Here is a 15,818-nt window from a genome sequence, read left to right on the forward strand (position 1 = left end):
TTCAATAAAGGAAAATCAACTTCTTAAAACAAGAACACATAACAGCAGTCAAAACACCCTGATCACTTGTGAGGCAACAATACTTAAGTGCCTAAGCTTGCCAGGGAATGTTAGAAGCACGAAGCAGTGGATTTAGCTGAACTACAGGTTCTCTCACACTACAAATAAGTTTAAGTTATTTAGAGCTTAACATTTTTTAATCTTGTGATCATTTTTCCTTAGTCTAACCCTTCTACAGGAGCTTAGTAACTAACTAGACAGTTAAAGTCCAAAGTAAAAAATACATTAATCCATGATCTAATACAGAAGTCATGGATCATGTATGTTAACAGTGCATAGAAAATAAGCATGTGGTCTTGGATGTTTTATTTCAGTCTGTTATTGTTTCATTGTGGCTTTTCCAGTGCTGAACAGGGTAATATTTTCATCCTCTAGGACAAGTTAGGGGAAAATAAAATATGCCCTGGAATTTATAATGCAATTAATCTAAGTAGCTCCATTACAAAAAAACTCCACCACACAACCATTCTTATGCACACAGACTGTACTTTAGCTCACTAAGTCATGATGATTTAAATAGACTTGTTTAAAACTGAACGCATGCCTGAATGCTTTATGTATTCACTGGTGAAGTGGGATATCTGACTACATGAAAGTAAACATTAAATCAGGGACCGAAGCCAGGAAACTGAAAAAAAACAAAACTTTCACATATCCAATCTAAAAAACATATTTGCCTTACTACATACCATAGATGCTGCTGTATCCTGGCAACTGATAACCTCAATCTCAATGGGCTGCTCTCCCATGCTTTTGAATTTTTCCAGCACCTCATTCACTCCAAGCCACTTGCAATCCACATCACCAACTGAAACAATGTAGTCGCCTTCTTTTAGGCCCATTGACTGTCAAAAAATATTGCAGAGGTTATTATCTGGAATTATGAAAATGCATAACATGTTTTTGTCATCATACAGTATCTGCCCTAAAGGCATTTCCCTCTTAGATGCTATAAAGCCATTGTCTAGCCAGACATGTGCAACATATGTATACATAATGTAGAAACATGCAGCTTTTTCAAGGACACAAATTACCTATTTGAGTTACCATTGACAAATGTGATTCTGGCATAGTCAAATGTTGGCTCTTTTTACATTCTTTTCACTTTCTCCTTGAGAAAGGGTAGTGAAAAACAGGTTTCACTATCATCCCCCATGAGGTATTTCCTCCTGTTTTTATTTCTATTTCTTCAGTATTTTGTTATTGCTACTTTCTAAAGCCTTTATCCCTCCTAACTTCCTGAATTAGATGGGGAATAACAGTTGCCTTTATTATTTGTGACTTTTTATCTATTAAATGCAAATGGATACTCTAACATGTAAGGGGTATATAGCACTGAAAACTTTTTCAGATTCTATGAATTGACTGTACTGATGCATAGTAGAACTCAATAAATACTCCATGCACCAGTATCCACAAAGCTAAAGTTACATTTAAGAGACTGTAATACTAGAGTCTGCAGATAAATAAACCAGTGTACTTACTGCTGCAGAACAAACCGGATCAAGACAATAAATCTGTACTGGTGAACCTCCTTTAAGACTGAATCCTAGCTCTCCTGCTTCATGGTGGATGCGAATGGTACGTGGAGCCGTCCATCTCTGCTTGGCTGAGAACACTGTCAGTGGTCCCTGGAGGCAACACAGCAGGTGCATTACGGTTTACTGACATTTGTAAGTAAGCATTTCTAATTTTTTATGTTATAATGCTTTAAGCTCATTTTATCTAGGTTTTATTCAGGTTAACTTTCAGCTACTTCCACTGAAATGGAAGAGTGAGATTTATCCCAGAAGTTTAAGATGTCCCCTGAAGTGCTCAGCCCTACTTTGTGACTGTTCAGGTGATGCTTCAGACAGAGGGGGATGACAGCAACTGCCAAGTTATTCTGAGATCTCTGTTAAGGTGTGCATAAATCTTTTAGCTGCAGCAGGCTCTACGGTCCTCTATTACCCCATTTTGGAGGAGATAAACTGATTCACGAATCACTGTATATTCTGATCCTAACTGCAACTCCCAATTCTCTTTGCCCCCCAATAAACACAGAGCCACCTGAAAGACTGGCTTTGCAGCTTGCAACATTACACGATCTGCATGCCCATCCCTATGTACTAAATGTTTCTCCCTGCCTTTAAGTTGTATGCAATTATCCATTGAAACTTCATGGGACTTTTATGAAGGTTATAAAGAATGAATGCTGTGCAAGGCCTTATAATGGCAGTTTTCTTATTTGCTAGTCTCAAGTTGACACATCTCTGAAACTAAGGAGTGTTCTTTCCAATAACTTCTGAAAAAAACCCAGTTACTACAGGATCATTTTTTCAGGCTACAATACTTGTGTCCTTTCCCTCACATTAGAGTGAATTTATACTTGCTAGCAAAATGACAGAAGTTGGTTGGCATTAGCATGTTACGTACCAGCCTGTGAAAGAAGTCTTTAACTTTCACCTTGGAAAACTGAGGAGTGATTGTTTCTATTCTGTGCTCCGTTTTAGCTAAAACAGAAAGAAAAACAAATTCATTTTCTCTCAAGTATTAGTTAAAAGACATACAAATTTATTTTTCTTGCATTCCAAGCTAGACAGAAACTTCTCCTGAATTCTTACCAGGCTATAGAAAAAACTCTTTTTTGTGGAAGTGTGTAAGACAAATATCTGAACTGCCTTAAAAATATTTTCAGAGCTCATAGTATCAATACAGAAAACTAAAACAATCCATCCAAACAAAAATATGCTATTCTACTCTTTAATGTATTTTTCTTTAAAAAAAAAAATAAAACTAGCCCTTATTCTTTCCCACTGCTTCCAAAGAGGAAAGACTTGGATGAGCTGGACTAAGGTAGGAAGAACCAATAGCAGTCAAATTGAGTTAACTCAGACCAGTATGAATTGTGCTACAGGAAAGAGTTTTTAGTTTTCTCCTTTATTATTTTAGCTCTTAAAGTTTCCCTATTTTTTCTATCTCACAAGATAGTCACCAAAAAAAGCTGAATTCTAAACAATAACCATTGTTATCTACCCCAGAAAATGATGTGGCCAGAGACAAAACCACTGTAAAGCAGCTGTAACAAAATTCATTCATCTGTGATTGAGGAAACATGTAAGGAATCTGAACTCAAATGCACAGTCTATAACTTGTGCATTATTTATATTATGTATGGATACATATTATATGTATATAAAGGCATATCCCCATGAAAGCATATACATGTATGCTTAGATACCCTTTATTTCTAGCTGTGTATACTTACGAAGGATATCTGGAGCCTGGATTAGGCTGAGAAAGTCATCTTCTGTCTCCTGCTGAGCATACTTGAGAAGTGAGCGCTTATGTGCCGCTGTCAGAACCTCCTGAAGAACATCAATGTTTCGAAGCTTTTTGCACAGACCACAGACTCTTAGAGCTTCTTCGTGGTAAACAATGGCTTTGCGCAAATGTGCTTTCCCTGAAAAAAATTAGAAACTGTTGGTTGTCCCCCACAGACAATAAATACAAGGTAATTTTTAACTTGTACCTAGTAACTGGGTGAAACTGGCAGTTACCTAATTGTTTTCTCTGAACTTTGTCTTTTAAAACGGTGAGAACCATCAGTCCTTCAGGCATGTAGTCATACAGCTGGGACAAGGCTTTCTCCTGCTGATCTTCGTCATCGCCAGACTGCACTATAATTGATATAGGACATTAACATAGACACATCTCTTGGTGCCCTGTTCTTCTAGGTGTATTGCTGTGTAGTTATTACTACTTTCTCTCCAAATGCAGTCAGATATTCTTCCACATATATATTGATGGGAATTTCAAGTTTTTAAGACTTTATCAGTTTTATCATCTGCAATATGCAAGTAATACCAATATCCCAGAACATATTGAGGAGAACTGAACAATTTAGTAGCATATAACGGATATAACATTTCTTTTGTTTCTGCAAACATTAGTTTATTGAACTTTCACATTCTTCTGGAAAGGACAGAAAAGCATGGCCTCATATCCGAATGGGAAAATGGCCACAAATTAACATAAATTGAAACCCCAAAGTTCTTGGCTCCTAGTCTTATTCATAGACCAAATTTAACTGTTTATGAGTTTTTTACTGTTATTTATATGAATATAGAGAAAATATACGATTCTTACATTCGTGGTCACACAGAATGGTAGCAATGAAGTAATGCGCCAGAGCTTTGTAATGGTCTGATTTTATTTGTGCTAGTTTAGACCAGGAATAGGGGATATTCTCTTTCACTGGTTCCTGATTCATTGCAGTGTTAACCAGCATGTAAACCTCTCCCACCTAGAATAAAGCACAGAATTGAAGTATGAGAATTTAACATTAGTTATTAGGAGCTCAAGTAAGGGATATTATATTCAGATAATTTCATGGGTATCACATCAAAGAGAGGGGGGAAAAAAAAAAAAGATTGTTAAAAAGGGTTGGAAGCAAGTTTTGAGAAAATTTGAAATTTCATCTGTTTTTTCCCTTACAAGAAAAGTAAATCAGTTTTGTACAACTGATGGGCTAAGTCAATCTACATGGCTTTGGAGTTCAATAAAAACACCATATAATAAATGGTTTTTAACTTACAAATACATCTCATTGTGTTAACTCAGCTAAGAAAAAGGGTGAAGCATATTACTTATACAGTAGGTTTGTGCTTCACTTCTGAAACTGTGGACTCATATCTAGCCTTAAGTTTGTATGGTTTAGTTAAAACGGGGCTACTATCCTTTATGCAGAGGAAAGAAAATAGCTTTTCAAGCAGTGAATGCTGCTTTAATGGATCAAACATCACCACCTGACAGAATCAAAAAATCTTTCCCCTGCAGCTGATCAATCCTACATATAAGTCAGGGTGGCTTTACAGGGTTGGTAGGAAAGGCTTTGCCCATTTATCTAGTATGGAACCAAACATACATCTGCTACTCTGAAACAGCTTAGAAAGCATATTCATAGCTTGTTGGCATACCCAGTTTTTGATGTCAACAACCTTAATCAAGTACAAACACTAGCTTCTGGGGCACAGTCTGCCTCCCCATTTTTCAGGCAGATTCCACCCAAGACAGCTCCACAACTACCAGTCTGACTGCTCATCAGGGTCCTCCCCCCAGTTACAATTTAGTCATTCTTTTAGACTCAAGTTTTTTAGGTTTGCATAACCTCCAGCTGCTGGGAAATAACAGACAGGTTGTGTTCAATACTTAACAGAAAATTATACAAACCACCCTGTCCTTTTGTGTGTTGTTCTGTGGACAAGATCTGTACTGTTTGAAAGAGCAATATGATAAATAGCTGGTAAAAAACCTTTTGCAAGTTTACTGCCCAAGTGTTCCAGCATGTTTCTATTAAACTTCATGGATTATGAATTAAAAAACCAAATCATAACCGTTCTAAAATAGTGGTATTTAAATTGCAGCTATTTGCGTTTTAATCTTCTGAAAGGTTGTGATTCTCATTGTAGCTCGCAAGCTGTTACGTTTGGTTTTCAGTAATGGTTCTTAACATTTAGGTTTAATAAATTCTGTTAATATTACTAGAGGCTACAGCTAGTAATACAGCACTAGAAACAGTTATTTTAGCAACTAAGTTTTAACTCTCATATTTTACCTTGGCAACTTCCTGTGTCATTTTCACTAGTGTGAAAAACTCATTGCGTATTCCAGGAAGACCAATCTGCTCAAAAACACACTCTTGAGCTTGTGCAAGCATCATTTTTACCAGTACATTCAGCATAGCTGGGCTCATATCATAACTTGGTGTGTGAGTAAAGGTCTCCTTTAAGTAGCTTAGGACTCCTGAAATTACAAAATGGTTTTGTCAGCATTACAAAGAGAGAAACAAGTGAGCTTAATTCTAGCATGTACCGTAATAATTAAGATTGAAAGCATACTTTCTAGTATTGCACTATGCAATTTGAAGGGATTCTTAGTATACATGAAATTAAACTGACCTACAGGTTTCGCTTTGCATTCCCATCAGACATCTCCAGGCACAGTTCTCAAAATTACAATTCAGAGGAGCAACAGAAGCTGCAAGTTTTAAGGGCAATACCTTCAGATTTGCTTATAACAGTTCTCGTGATTGCCGATAAAGCTGTGCTGAACTGAATGTGACTTGTATATGGCAGTAGTAGGCTAGGCCTTATAGAAAGGACAAGAAAGAAAAAGAAATCTACACAACTGAAAGGAGGTGACAGTAGAACCCGTGGATGGAAGGAAAAAACACAAACATATAATAAACTTAATTATGAATCTCCTTTTCAGAAGCTGCTAAATGCATTGTGTGTCCCAGTGAAAGCTCAGTTCCATCCCTGCAAGTAAACTAGAACAGTGTATTTAACAGGGTAAAATTTGATTCTGCTCTAGACATTTGGTTCCACCAATATATGAATCGTTTCTATCATTTATCAAATTAAAAACAAACACTAACTGTAGTGCAAATATTAAGTAACAGTTTCACAGATGGAAGCATAAACTTCAGCACGCACGTCATCCAACTGGTTTAGTGAGTTCTACTAGCCTGCTAATTGCTGATAATACTACAAAGACCTCTGCTTTTTGAGTGTCCCAGCTTCTGTACTCTTACTTCTTGCCACTACATTCAGTTCTGGCCATGCTGTGCTGTATTTTCCTACTACAAATTCCTGAGATTTTTCATTTTCTGTGTTACACTTGTATCTTTTAACTTATTACTATGCCCCTACACGAATTTGAATTATGGCCATCTCTGCCTTTTTGCACCAAAAAACCCGAACTTGCCAGGCACATCCCAAGTACTGATGGAGTGCCCTACTGAAAGGAACTGAAAGTACAAGGGGAAAAAAAAAATGTTCTCAACATATTTCTGCTTATGAGAGCTTTGTTGAGAATAAACTCTGTGCAACATTTTCTGTTCAGCACAGAGAAGCAGTTAATACATGCTCTATATCATGTCTCTACCAACACAACGAACAGCGTTACGGAGCCATGCACAGGTACAATGAAACGCCTCCTGAACGCATTGCTTTGGGGCCCTGCAAAGGTACTGTGGTAGCAAATCATGCATTTAAATTTATGAATTAATTCTGTTCTGCAAATACACTAAAGTGAAAGGCAGTGATTTTTTTAATTTGCAAAATGGCAGGAGCAGCAGCAGCAAAGTGGAGAAATTTCTCAAGTATTGTAATTTTTTAGATGAAATACAGAGATTTATACAAAGGTAATATACAAATAGTTTTTCACCATTTAATAAATGCATGAAGAAATACTACCAATTTTTTTTGATAGCTGTGTATTCAAAAGAGGGGGTTTGCGACAATCCAACGCTGTGGTTCACAGTTTGTAGCTGATAAAGCTACTCATACAGTGGAGACCAATAGCCACAGATTGTTAGTGCAGACAAATCTTACAGTACGTATTAATTACACAGGTCATGTCTTTAAGCATTATATATAGCACAGATGACATTTATAAAAAAATTAGAAAATCAACTTGGAAAAAAACAGACCAAAAGCTTCAATAACATGTTAGTTCAAGGGACATGATTCCCTTTATTAGAATTTGTATTTTTCTATGCTTGCAACAGAGATTGAGTATTTTGAACCCGTTTGCCTTTAGAATCTATGGAAAATACGTTGTCAACTTATGATGAATTGCAAATTTCACCAGAGAACACAGTAAGATTAATTCTGAAGAGATCATATGGAAAACTAGGTTTTAAGCCCTTTATCCTCTCTTTAAATTGTTTCCTGTACAGATTTTACACAATATCACTGAGGTAAAAGCAGCTATGCTGGTGAAACAAAGAATGAACAATGAAGCAGTTAACGTTAGGGCTATTACTCAGACCTTTGAACTGCAGTTCATTAATCATTAACCACAGTATTCACTGTCTTTATCTGCATGTTCAGACTACAGTTCCAGGTTTTGAATTAAAGCTTCATCTTGGCTCTTTACTAGGCTTCTTGAATTTCCCTATTCATCCTTTTTTGTGTAATGAAGTCAGTGGGAAATACCGAAATCTGCAGGATGTCAAGATGAAATTAGGAACATTTGCATAAAGACCTTCCCCATGTTTTTAAATTTGTACCTGCAGCTCTCTGAAAAGCATCAACAGCATTTTCAAGTCCAGCCTGGGTCTGACGATTGCATCTTGTTCCAATCTGGGTGTAGAGGGCTCCAATGTTGAATAAAATACTAGCTTTTTCAAGCAACAGATTTTGTTGACACACTGGGACACCTGTGAAGGAATCGTACCTTGGGAAACAAATATGAGAAGGAGCATTAAGATTAGCAGAGTCCATTGAAACAACAAGTATTTTCACTCCATTTTTCCAAAAGAGAGTCAGATTCTTAATATTTCTGCTACAGTGAAAATGAAGGTGAATAGAAATACCATTATGTACTGTGAGGACAATTTAAGAGTTGCAAGCCGGAGAATGGCTTTATTTGAGGCTTAGTTTTCAGCAGGCTTTACAACAGTGCCTCCATAAACATATTGTATTTAAATCAAAAGTGCCTGTAAAACATCACAGAGGCTGAGAGTATACTGGGGAAGTATCTATATGTGCTGCTATGTTCTTGCACTTAGATGTTGCTAAATAGTTCAAAGATCAACTATTGGCATTGTCAGATCCTCTATAGCTTGTACTTTAAAGTTTCTTCTTGCAGCTATGACGAAATATTTAACAGTTCCTCTTGGCTGCATGGTAGTCATATTTTTTCATCATAAAAACAAGAATTCTGAGTTCAGGGTCAAACTTTGCTCACAGATGTAGTAAACACTCCACTATAATAAAGTTGCTTCTCCTCTCTTCTGGCCCAAATGCTCTTCTTAAATTGAAGGAGGGGAATTAAGGTCTGACCCATTCCCTATCTGCTTCATGTACCAAGGTTCAGAGTCCAGGAAACATCTGAAGCTGTCCAAAATGAAGACTATTTTCTCTCTTCTTCCTCTGTGCTAACCTGTAGCCCAAATCACAATCTATCCAATGGCTTCATTCTAAGCATGAAAAGGTTGTATTGTATTCAGGTTTACTCTTAACACTAAAAAAAAAAAAAAAAAAAGACAACACACACTGCAGGGTGGGGGAGAAACACACCAACATGCTTCAAATTAAACAGAAGACATTTAATCATTAACAGTGTTCTGGAAAAAAAAAAAAGCCAAAAAGACAAACATGAGCTACATACTTACCATGTAAATAAAACTCCCATGTGTCTGGTGGGTGGGAAAAATCTGTTTTCTACATAACCAAGTTGAAGGAAATAGCTTATCAACATCTCAATGCCAGCTTCATCTCGGCTAGGAGTGCGGCAGGCCTTAAAATAGATTAAAATAAAGTGTATTCTGTTGAGTTACAGGATGAATACTGAAACACCAAGGATAAAGCTCTGCTTCTTTTGGACTTCTGCATATCATAGAAATGTGTGGAATCTGAGAACATTAAGCTTAAGGCCATATGGATGCATTCCAAATAAGAGTTTTTCAGCTGCACAGAAGTAGCACATAACCTTTAAGGAAGCAAAGAGGATCTGTTTGGCAAGTCTCAGAGTTAATTAAATAAAGATTGTAGGTATTTTATGAAAGCTACAAAGAAAGTTTATGTTTCTAGTATAATACAGGAAACAAACAATAGTTAGAAATAACCACCATTCTACTACAAAATTTTGCCAGATGAAATCACTTCAACACTCCTCCTGCTAAATTTAAAATACTTTAAAGTAAAAAAAAAAGTAGATAAGAAATCTTAGATTTACAAAGTTGTGTCAATAGCTCAATCACTTTGCATAACTTCATCCTTTTCTTCACTTTTTCTTTACTCAGACTGTAAAGCTCTTGTACAATGGAGATTCATGTTCCATATCTCAGAAATTGAGTCAACAACAATATGGTAAAGAATAATTGTGGCATATTCTAATTCCATACAAATGTTGTTATTTACAACTGTAGATTAAAAGACCTCATGGTACGCCATACTCAAACTTACTTGTCTCAGATCCATGAGATCTGCTATTTCATCTTCATACTCAGAACTGTCTTCACTATAATGTTCCAGAATAAAGTCCTAAAAAAAAAGGTTAAAAAACGGAATATCTAAAACCATTTATTTTTGTGCAGTTGCAAACAGTACAAAATAGATTCAGTTGTGATTTGCATGGTGTTTACTCCCTTACAGTCAATAGTACAGTAACATATAGCAATAAAACTACAAAAAGACAACAGAACTAATAATTTGATTTGATATCTGAGGCAAGAAATTTCAGTCTGATGTAAAGGAACCAGACACCTATTACATCAACCCCACTGGGTTTTAAAACGACAACACTTAGTGGTTTTGAAAGGGACAAATGAACCCCGTTAGCTAAAATAACAAGGGAATCAAGTGACCATAAAAACTTGTTAACAGAGTCTGCCAAATTCTTGTCAGTTATATTAGGGCAATTCCACTTAAATTAACAAAACTGCAATGGCATAAAGCAGTGCCATAATCTGACCTTGGACATTAACCTACAGAAGTAAAAGCAGAGACAGATGCTACAGTGATATAAGATGTTTTACCATGAGATAAAATCTACATTGCACAATACACAGTAGTCCAAAAAATACAGAAGGTGGCTCAAATAGCCAGCAAAGTGTATTAGCCAACAAACAAGCAGTGTTAATGCTGCAACACTGCTTCCCAGCTGAGCTAGCCTGGTTACTGCAAGTTGGAGAATCACTGTGTTACCCTGAGTAAAACCTTCATTACTACTTCCTTTCACACTTAGAGTAATAATCAATAGTCTTATTTGAACCAAAAACTGTAGAAGGAATTTTTATGCTCTTTGGTTTAACTCTTCTGTCTCCAAAGTTGGATTTCTTATAACATCTTCTGACTCCTTGTCCTAGTTAGATATGAGCAACAACCCAAATAATTGGTGGTTAATTTTTAAAACATTGTATTCTCAGTTTTAGGGCAAATAAAAATTAATTTGTACATAAATTACTTCTGCTTCTTTAAACAAATCTGAAATGGAAGTTATTTCTGTTAACTATTCATTCTGAAATGCGTCTCTGAAATTTACCTTGAGAGGGAGTGTAAAGTCTACTTCTTTAGTTTCCTTCAGGCCAAGAGGTACCAGGGGAATGCTGAAAGTCTCTCTATGGAAAAAGCAAAGAGATTCAGAAATACTTGGGTTTCGTTTGTCTGTTGATAATTACTTTTGTTTCATTTGATGACAGGAAGTTTGTATGCTGATGGGTGTTCAGGTAAAAGGCACATAGTTTATAACAGTTCCTTCCTGCCCAAGAAAGTCTGTTTAATGGCCTGTGACTCCTCAAGAAGAGAGTGAAGAAAGCTACTTGCATATGTCCTTTTTTTTTTTTTCCTTCAGTTGAAGCTATTTTTCCTTCAAGGAAAAGAAAGGAGACTCTCCAAAGGCTGGCTTACTGCAATTTAGCTCAAACTTCATACACCTGCACAAGTTATATGGACAGAAAACAGCTCCATAGCTGCTGGGAGATCTGCCATGGTAAGAGCTATGGTAAGTATCAACAGGTATCATCAGCTTTTTTACACGCTACCAATGGTTTAGTATGTGGAAGTGATGTGTGTCTAACATAGGAAAAAGCAGGGCCAAAGTATACCAACTTTAACAGCGAAAGGTCTAAGAGTAAGAAGTCTGAGAACTACTTAAGTTTTAGACAGTGCTAGGTGTTAACCTCTAAAATATCAAAGAGCAGTAAGGATGAGAACTGTGACTTAAAAAATCAGATCCTCAAGAGAATACACATCTGTATCACAGACTTAAACCTGGATCATGTTAGTAAGCAACACTAGCTAATAAGACTATTAGGAATTAAAGAGCACCATTTATCCCTCAAAAGCTACATATATTGCTCTTCTACTAAGCATATTACCCAATTATAAAAAAGGAAAGATCAGAATAGCTTCCAGATATATAGTTTGTTGAGTAGGTTTAATGGATCAGTATTGGGCAATTATAAGGTTTATCCAACTTTTTTTTTTCCCTGAAAACAACTGATTGACTGTCTAATCATTGTTTAGAGTGTTCCATCATCAACTACAAAATCCCACAGGTGTGATTCATTTATGGTCTTATCAGCAAAGTCAGCAAAATCACTTTATTAATGGTGAAAATTCCATCCCACCAAGGTGGGAGTAGGAATGCAGCTTCCTCAGCAGAGAAAGGGTCCTTAAACTGGTTGGCATGATCCAGAAAGTGGCTCTGCTAGCTTGAGAAGGACCTCCAGGATACAGCACCAAAACACCACTGCAGGTGATGCCAATGATTTGATTTCTGATGAGGCTTTTAGAAGAAACCACAACACTTTTACAACAAATTATATCAAGACTTTTTCCCCAAAAGGAAGTGAGACATGAAAAAGAAATCCTAACTTACTGATTTAATGAAATCTAGTACCACCCACATTCCCTGTAGGCACCAGCATTTGTCATTCAAAGGAACTGAATTTCTATTTTTTAAGTTTCTAAGGTACCACACCCATGGAGTCAACATCATGGGGACATTGAATAGTTAGGGAGGTGATCCTGGATTTCCAGAACTGAGCAGAAATAGCATCATGCTTCTCAATCCAGCTGAGCTGTGTGCAAAGTACTGGAAAGGCCAACCCAGATAGCTGTAACACAATACAGTATAACCCAGAAATATGAGTGTGACTTCATGTTGATGACTATATGCACAATAGATTCAGAGAGCAACTATTAATAACTACTTGCTTTTAAAGGCTAGAGAGCAGTTACAAAGGAAATGAATTATTTTAGCTGATGGAACATAAAAAGCATTTAGAGCTTAGAATGAACAGCATCAGAAAGGTAAAACACCATTCAAAACAGATTGGGGAAGTAGGATCAGGAAAGAATAAAAAAAACATACTACTGTCCAGCCACAAGGCTTCTACCTGCCTTGGGGCCTGACCTACTGCTCACCCTTCATTGAGAAATCAAGTATTTCAAATATTCTTTAGCTAGAAGAAGGAATAGTACTTCTGGAGTCTTGCTCTCATTTCCACATCCATAACTTTCACACTGCTCTCTGTGCTCACATGCATCTATGAAGACTGGTAAAATCTTGAACAGAAACCATTTTTGCATCAAATAGTTGTCAAATTTTGCTATGGGGGTGGAGGGCAGAAACTTCAGCACAAGTTTCTTTTCGAGAAAAATGAAACATATTTTGAAAGATATTTTGCATCAGGTCAGCATTCAGTTGAAAGATACCCCACTGGAAAGGTGCTAGTCCCTCTAGATTAAGAATTCCTTGTAGTCCACCTGGAAGTTAACACCCAACTGAGAATAGTTCTAAGAGGGACCCAAAATTATACCTCCCTCATATGAAGGGCTTCAATTTGTGTCTTGAGCTGCTAATGTTAATCAAATAGTAAATGTTTAGTTTTAAGAGCAACAAGACATCTAACTGATACAGAAATCATTGCAGTATCCAGGCAATGAAGAATCTTCAACTTTGAAGTTTTATCTTGGAGGAATCATTGCAATTTGAAGTTTAGTGTGCTCTTTAAAGTTGGAAAAATATCTTGGAAAAATTCCAACTTCATCTACTAAAACTTTTCTGTTTTAGCCAGCTGATTTATGGATTTCCATTATTGAAGTGCACACCTTAAAGATTACTTCAAGTCTGCTTTAAACTCCAAATCAGTGTTGTGCTTCTATTCTTCAGCTAGGACTGTTGCATGCACTGCATTTGAGAACAGATATTATATCACTAAGTTTGCTCACTCCAGAACACACTGAACCAATTAGCCATTCTAGCACTGGAAATTCTGCTAGGTGTCATGTGTCTCCCCATATAGCCCCAAGAGCTTTCAATTCTCGCAATACTCTCCTCCACAAAGGAACTCCGTATCTAAGAATTAGTGGTACATACCTTTCCCAAGTGAAAGACAAATACGCAGACTAACCCTTAGTCAACAAATCTACCGTCAAGTATGTTCTCTTCCTATCAAGCTCTCTGTTTTTTCATGTAGTTATTGGCCAGCATTCACATTCACCTAGAAACAATTTTGTATCCAAGGGTAAACATATGTTAATAACTGAGTAACTTAGATTTATACTTACTCTGTATTTTGATAAACTTCTACTGAGATATTAAGTCCTTCCAATTCCTCCTTTAAGATCTGCAGGTCTGAGTTTACAAAACTCAGTTCCAGTAGTACCTGCTCTCGTACTTTGTTGTTGTTGGTTGCTCTGCAGAAAGAGACATATAATTTTTTTTATTGCTGAGGAAAAGGTTTTGTACGTAAGCTTGGTTGACCCCCTTGCTAGCATTCTCAGCATTTTTAAGATTTTTTTTTATCTCCTTAAGAGATGATACACGACCTCATGTTTCAGAATTTATTAGGTTTTTCTGTCAAGAGAGCGCCTGGGATGGTTTCCAGATAACAGCATGCAGACCCATAGAAGGTTTGCTATGTGCTAAATTTTTTGTGTGATTAAGGGTCAGGCTTATTTTCAGATACATTAATCAACAAAACTAAAGCATCTTAAACAAAATCACTAGTCTATTTTCAGATTATGTGATCTTTTCCTAAAAGAAGATATGAGGGTGGAGGTGGGGGGAGTCAGGAGACATTTTTTCCAAAAGAGGCTTCCCCACTTTATAAATTGAATAATGATCTGTTGAGACTTCTGATCTTAAGAATAAGAGAAAACAACTTTTCCATAAAACTGTTAGTACAGAATGTTTTACAACCAAATATACAGGTAAAAAGATATTTCTTTTTAACACAATACAATTTTCTCCATTTCTTTTTTTGTCGGATGCAAATAGGATTTTTTTGTTTGCTTATTTCCTTTGCCATTTATATATTTACATGACAACATTTTGATCTGCTAGCACAGTGAATGTTAGTGTCTAACCTCCCAGAGCATTTCTCTGTGATTTCTTATTTGTGTATTTCATGATATTGTATCACTATTTCTAACCTGATTCTCTGTACAGTATTACTGTTTTCAAGAGACTATAACCACAGGTATGAGTTTAAGATAAAAGGCCTTGGTTCATATCCAGGCTTAAGATATTGTACCCCTATATTAGAGTCCAAATCATTAGAGAATAACAAACTTATTTTAAGTTTGCAGCATTTTGCATTTACCTTTATTTTAAGATAAATTCACCTTCAAAATACTTATGAACAACCCTCTCATACATCTAGGCTCCACTTGGAACAATCCTCCAGTTTTATGGAGCACCTTGGTGAAGAACTAGTTATTCCAAGGCTAAAATTCTAAGCTTGTACTTCATATTGTGTGTGTTATCTGAATTTTCCATACTGTACTCTACTGAATACCCAAGATTGCTTAAATTAAGCAATGTTAACATCTGTTGCCTGAATAAACCAAACTGGACACAAATATAGGGTGGAGTGAATCTTCCTTGATAAAGGCAGCACCACACAGATAACCGGGTGAGCTTTGATGCTAGCAGCAATTCAGTTAGGATGTTATTAAGGCTCCATGTTTGGTCTCGCTTACTGTCCTCCATAGAAGGGATTCTAATATCTTCTTCAGAGACCTCAGTGCTCCATCCAGGTGAACTTCTCTAATATGGCTATATTGCTCTCAATGTCCATGCCAATTTAGAGTTACTTTGATTACCTTTTCATGTTTTTGCTCTGTAGATATACTTTGTAATGACAAACAACAAAAGACAGCAACAGGGGCAAAGTGATATCCTTGAAATCCACATAACTCTACTCTAAATTCAGTTTTAACTCAGACTTCCAGAACAAAAGACAACAAAAAGGAGAG

General features: G+C 36.4%; 1 protein-coding gene across 2 annotated transcripts in view; it reads right to left on the bottom strand.

The window, feature by feature from the left end:
• RHPN2 (rhophilin Rho GTPase binding protein 2) overlaps positions 1–15,818 on the bottom strand; it is a 30,193-nt gene that overhangs the window by 2,007 nt on the left and 12,368 nt on the right. For both annotated transcript variants that reach the window (XM_074881776.1, XM_074881777.1), the window contains exons 3-14: positions 14,127–14,255; positions 11,095–11,170; positions 10,017–10,094; positions 9,224–9,348; positions 8,117–8,283; positions 5,657–5,844; positions 4,189–4,345; positions 3,600–3,719; positions 3,308–3,502; positions 2,476–2,552; positions 1,545–1,691; positions 750–905 (exon numbers count right to left, since the gene is read on the bottom strand). In XM_074881776.1, coding sequence (XP_074737877.1) covers positions 750–905; positions 1,545–1,691; positions 2,476–2,552; positions 3,308–3,502; positions 3,600–3,719; positions 4,189–4,345; positions 5,657–5,844; positions 8,117–8,283; positions 9,224–9,348; positions 10,017–10,094; positions 11,095–11,170; positions 14,127–14,255 — 1,615 coding nt within the window. The remainder of the gene's footprint in view (positions 1–749; positions 906–1,544; positions 1,692–2,475; positions 2,553–3,307; positions 3,503–3,599; positions 3,720–4,188; positions 4,346–5,656; positions 5,845–8,116; positions 8,284–9,223; positions 9,349–10,016; positions 10,095–11,094; positions 11,171–14,126; positions 14,256–15,818) is intronic.

Source organism: Strix uralensis, chromosome 12, assembly GCF_047716275.1.
Source record: "Strix uralensis isolate ZFMK-TIS-50842 chromosome 12, bStrUra1, whole genome shotgun sequence".
NCBI lineage: Eukaryota > Metazoa > Chordata > Aves > Strigiformes > Strigidae > Strix > Strix uralensis.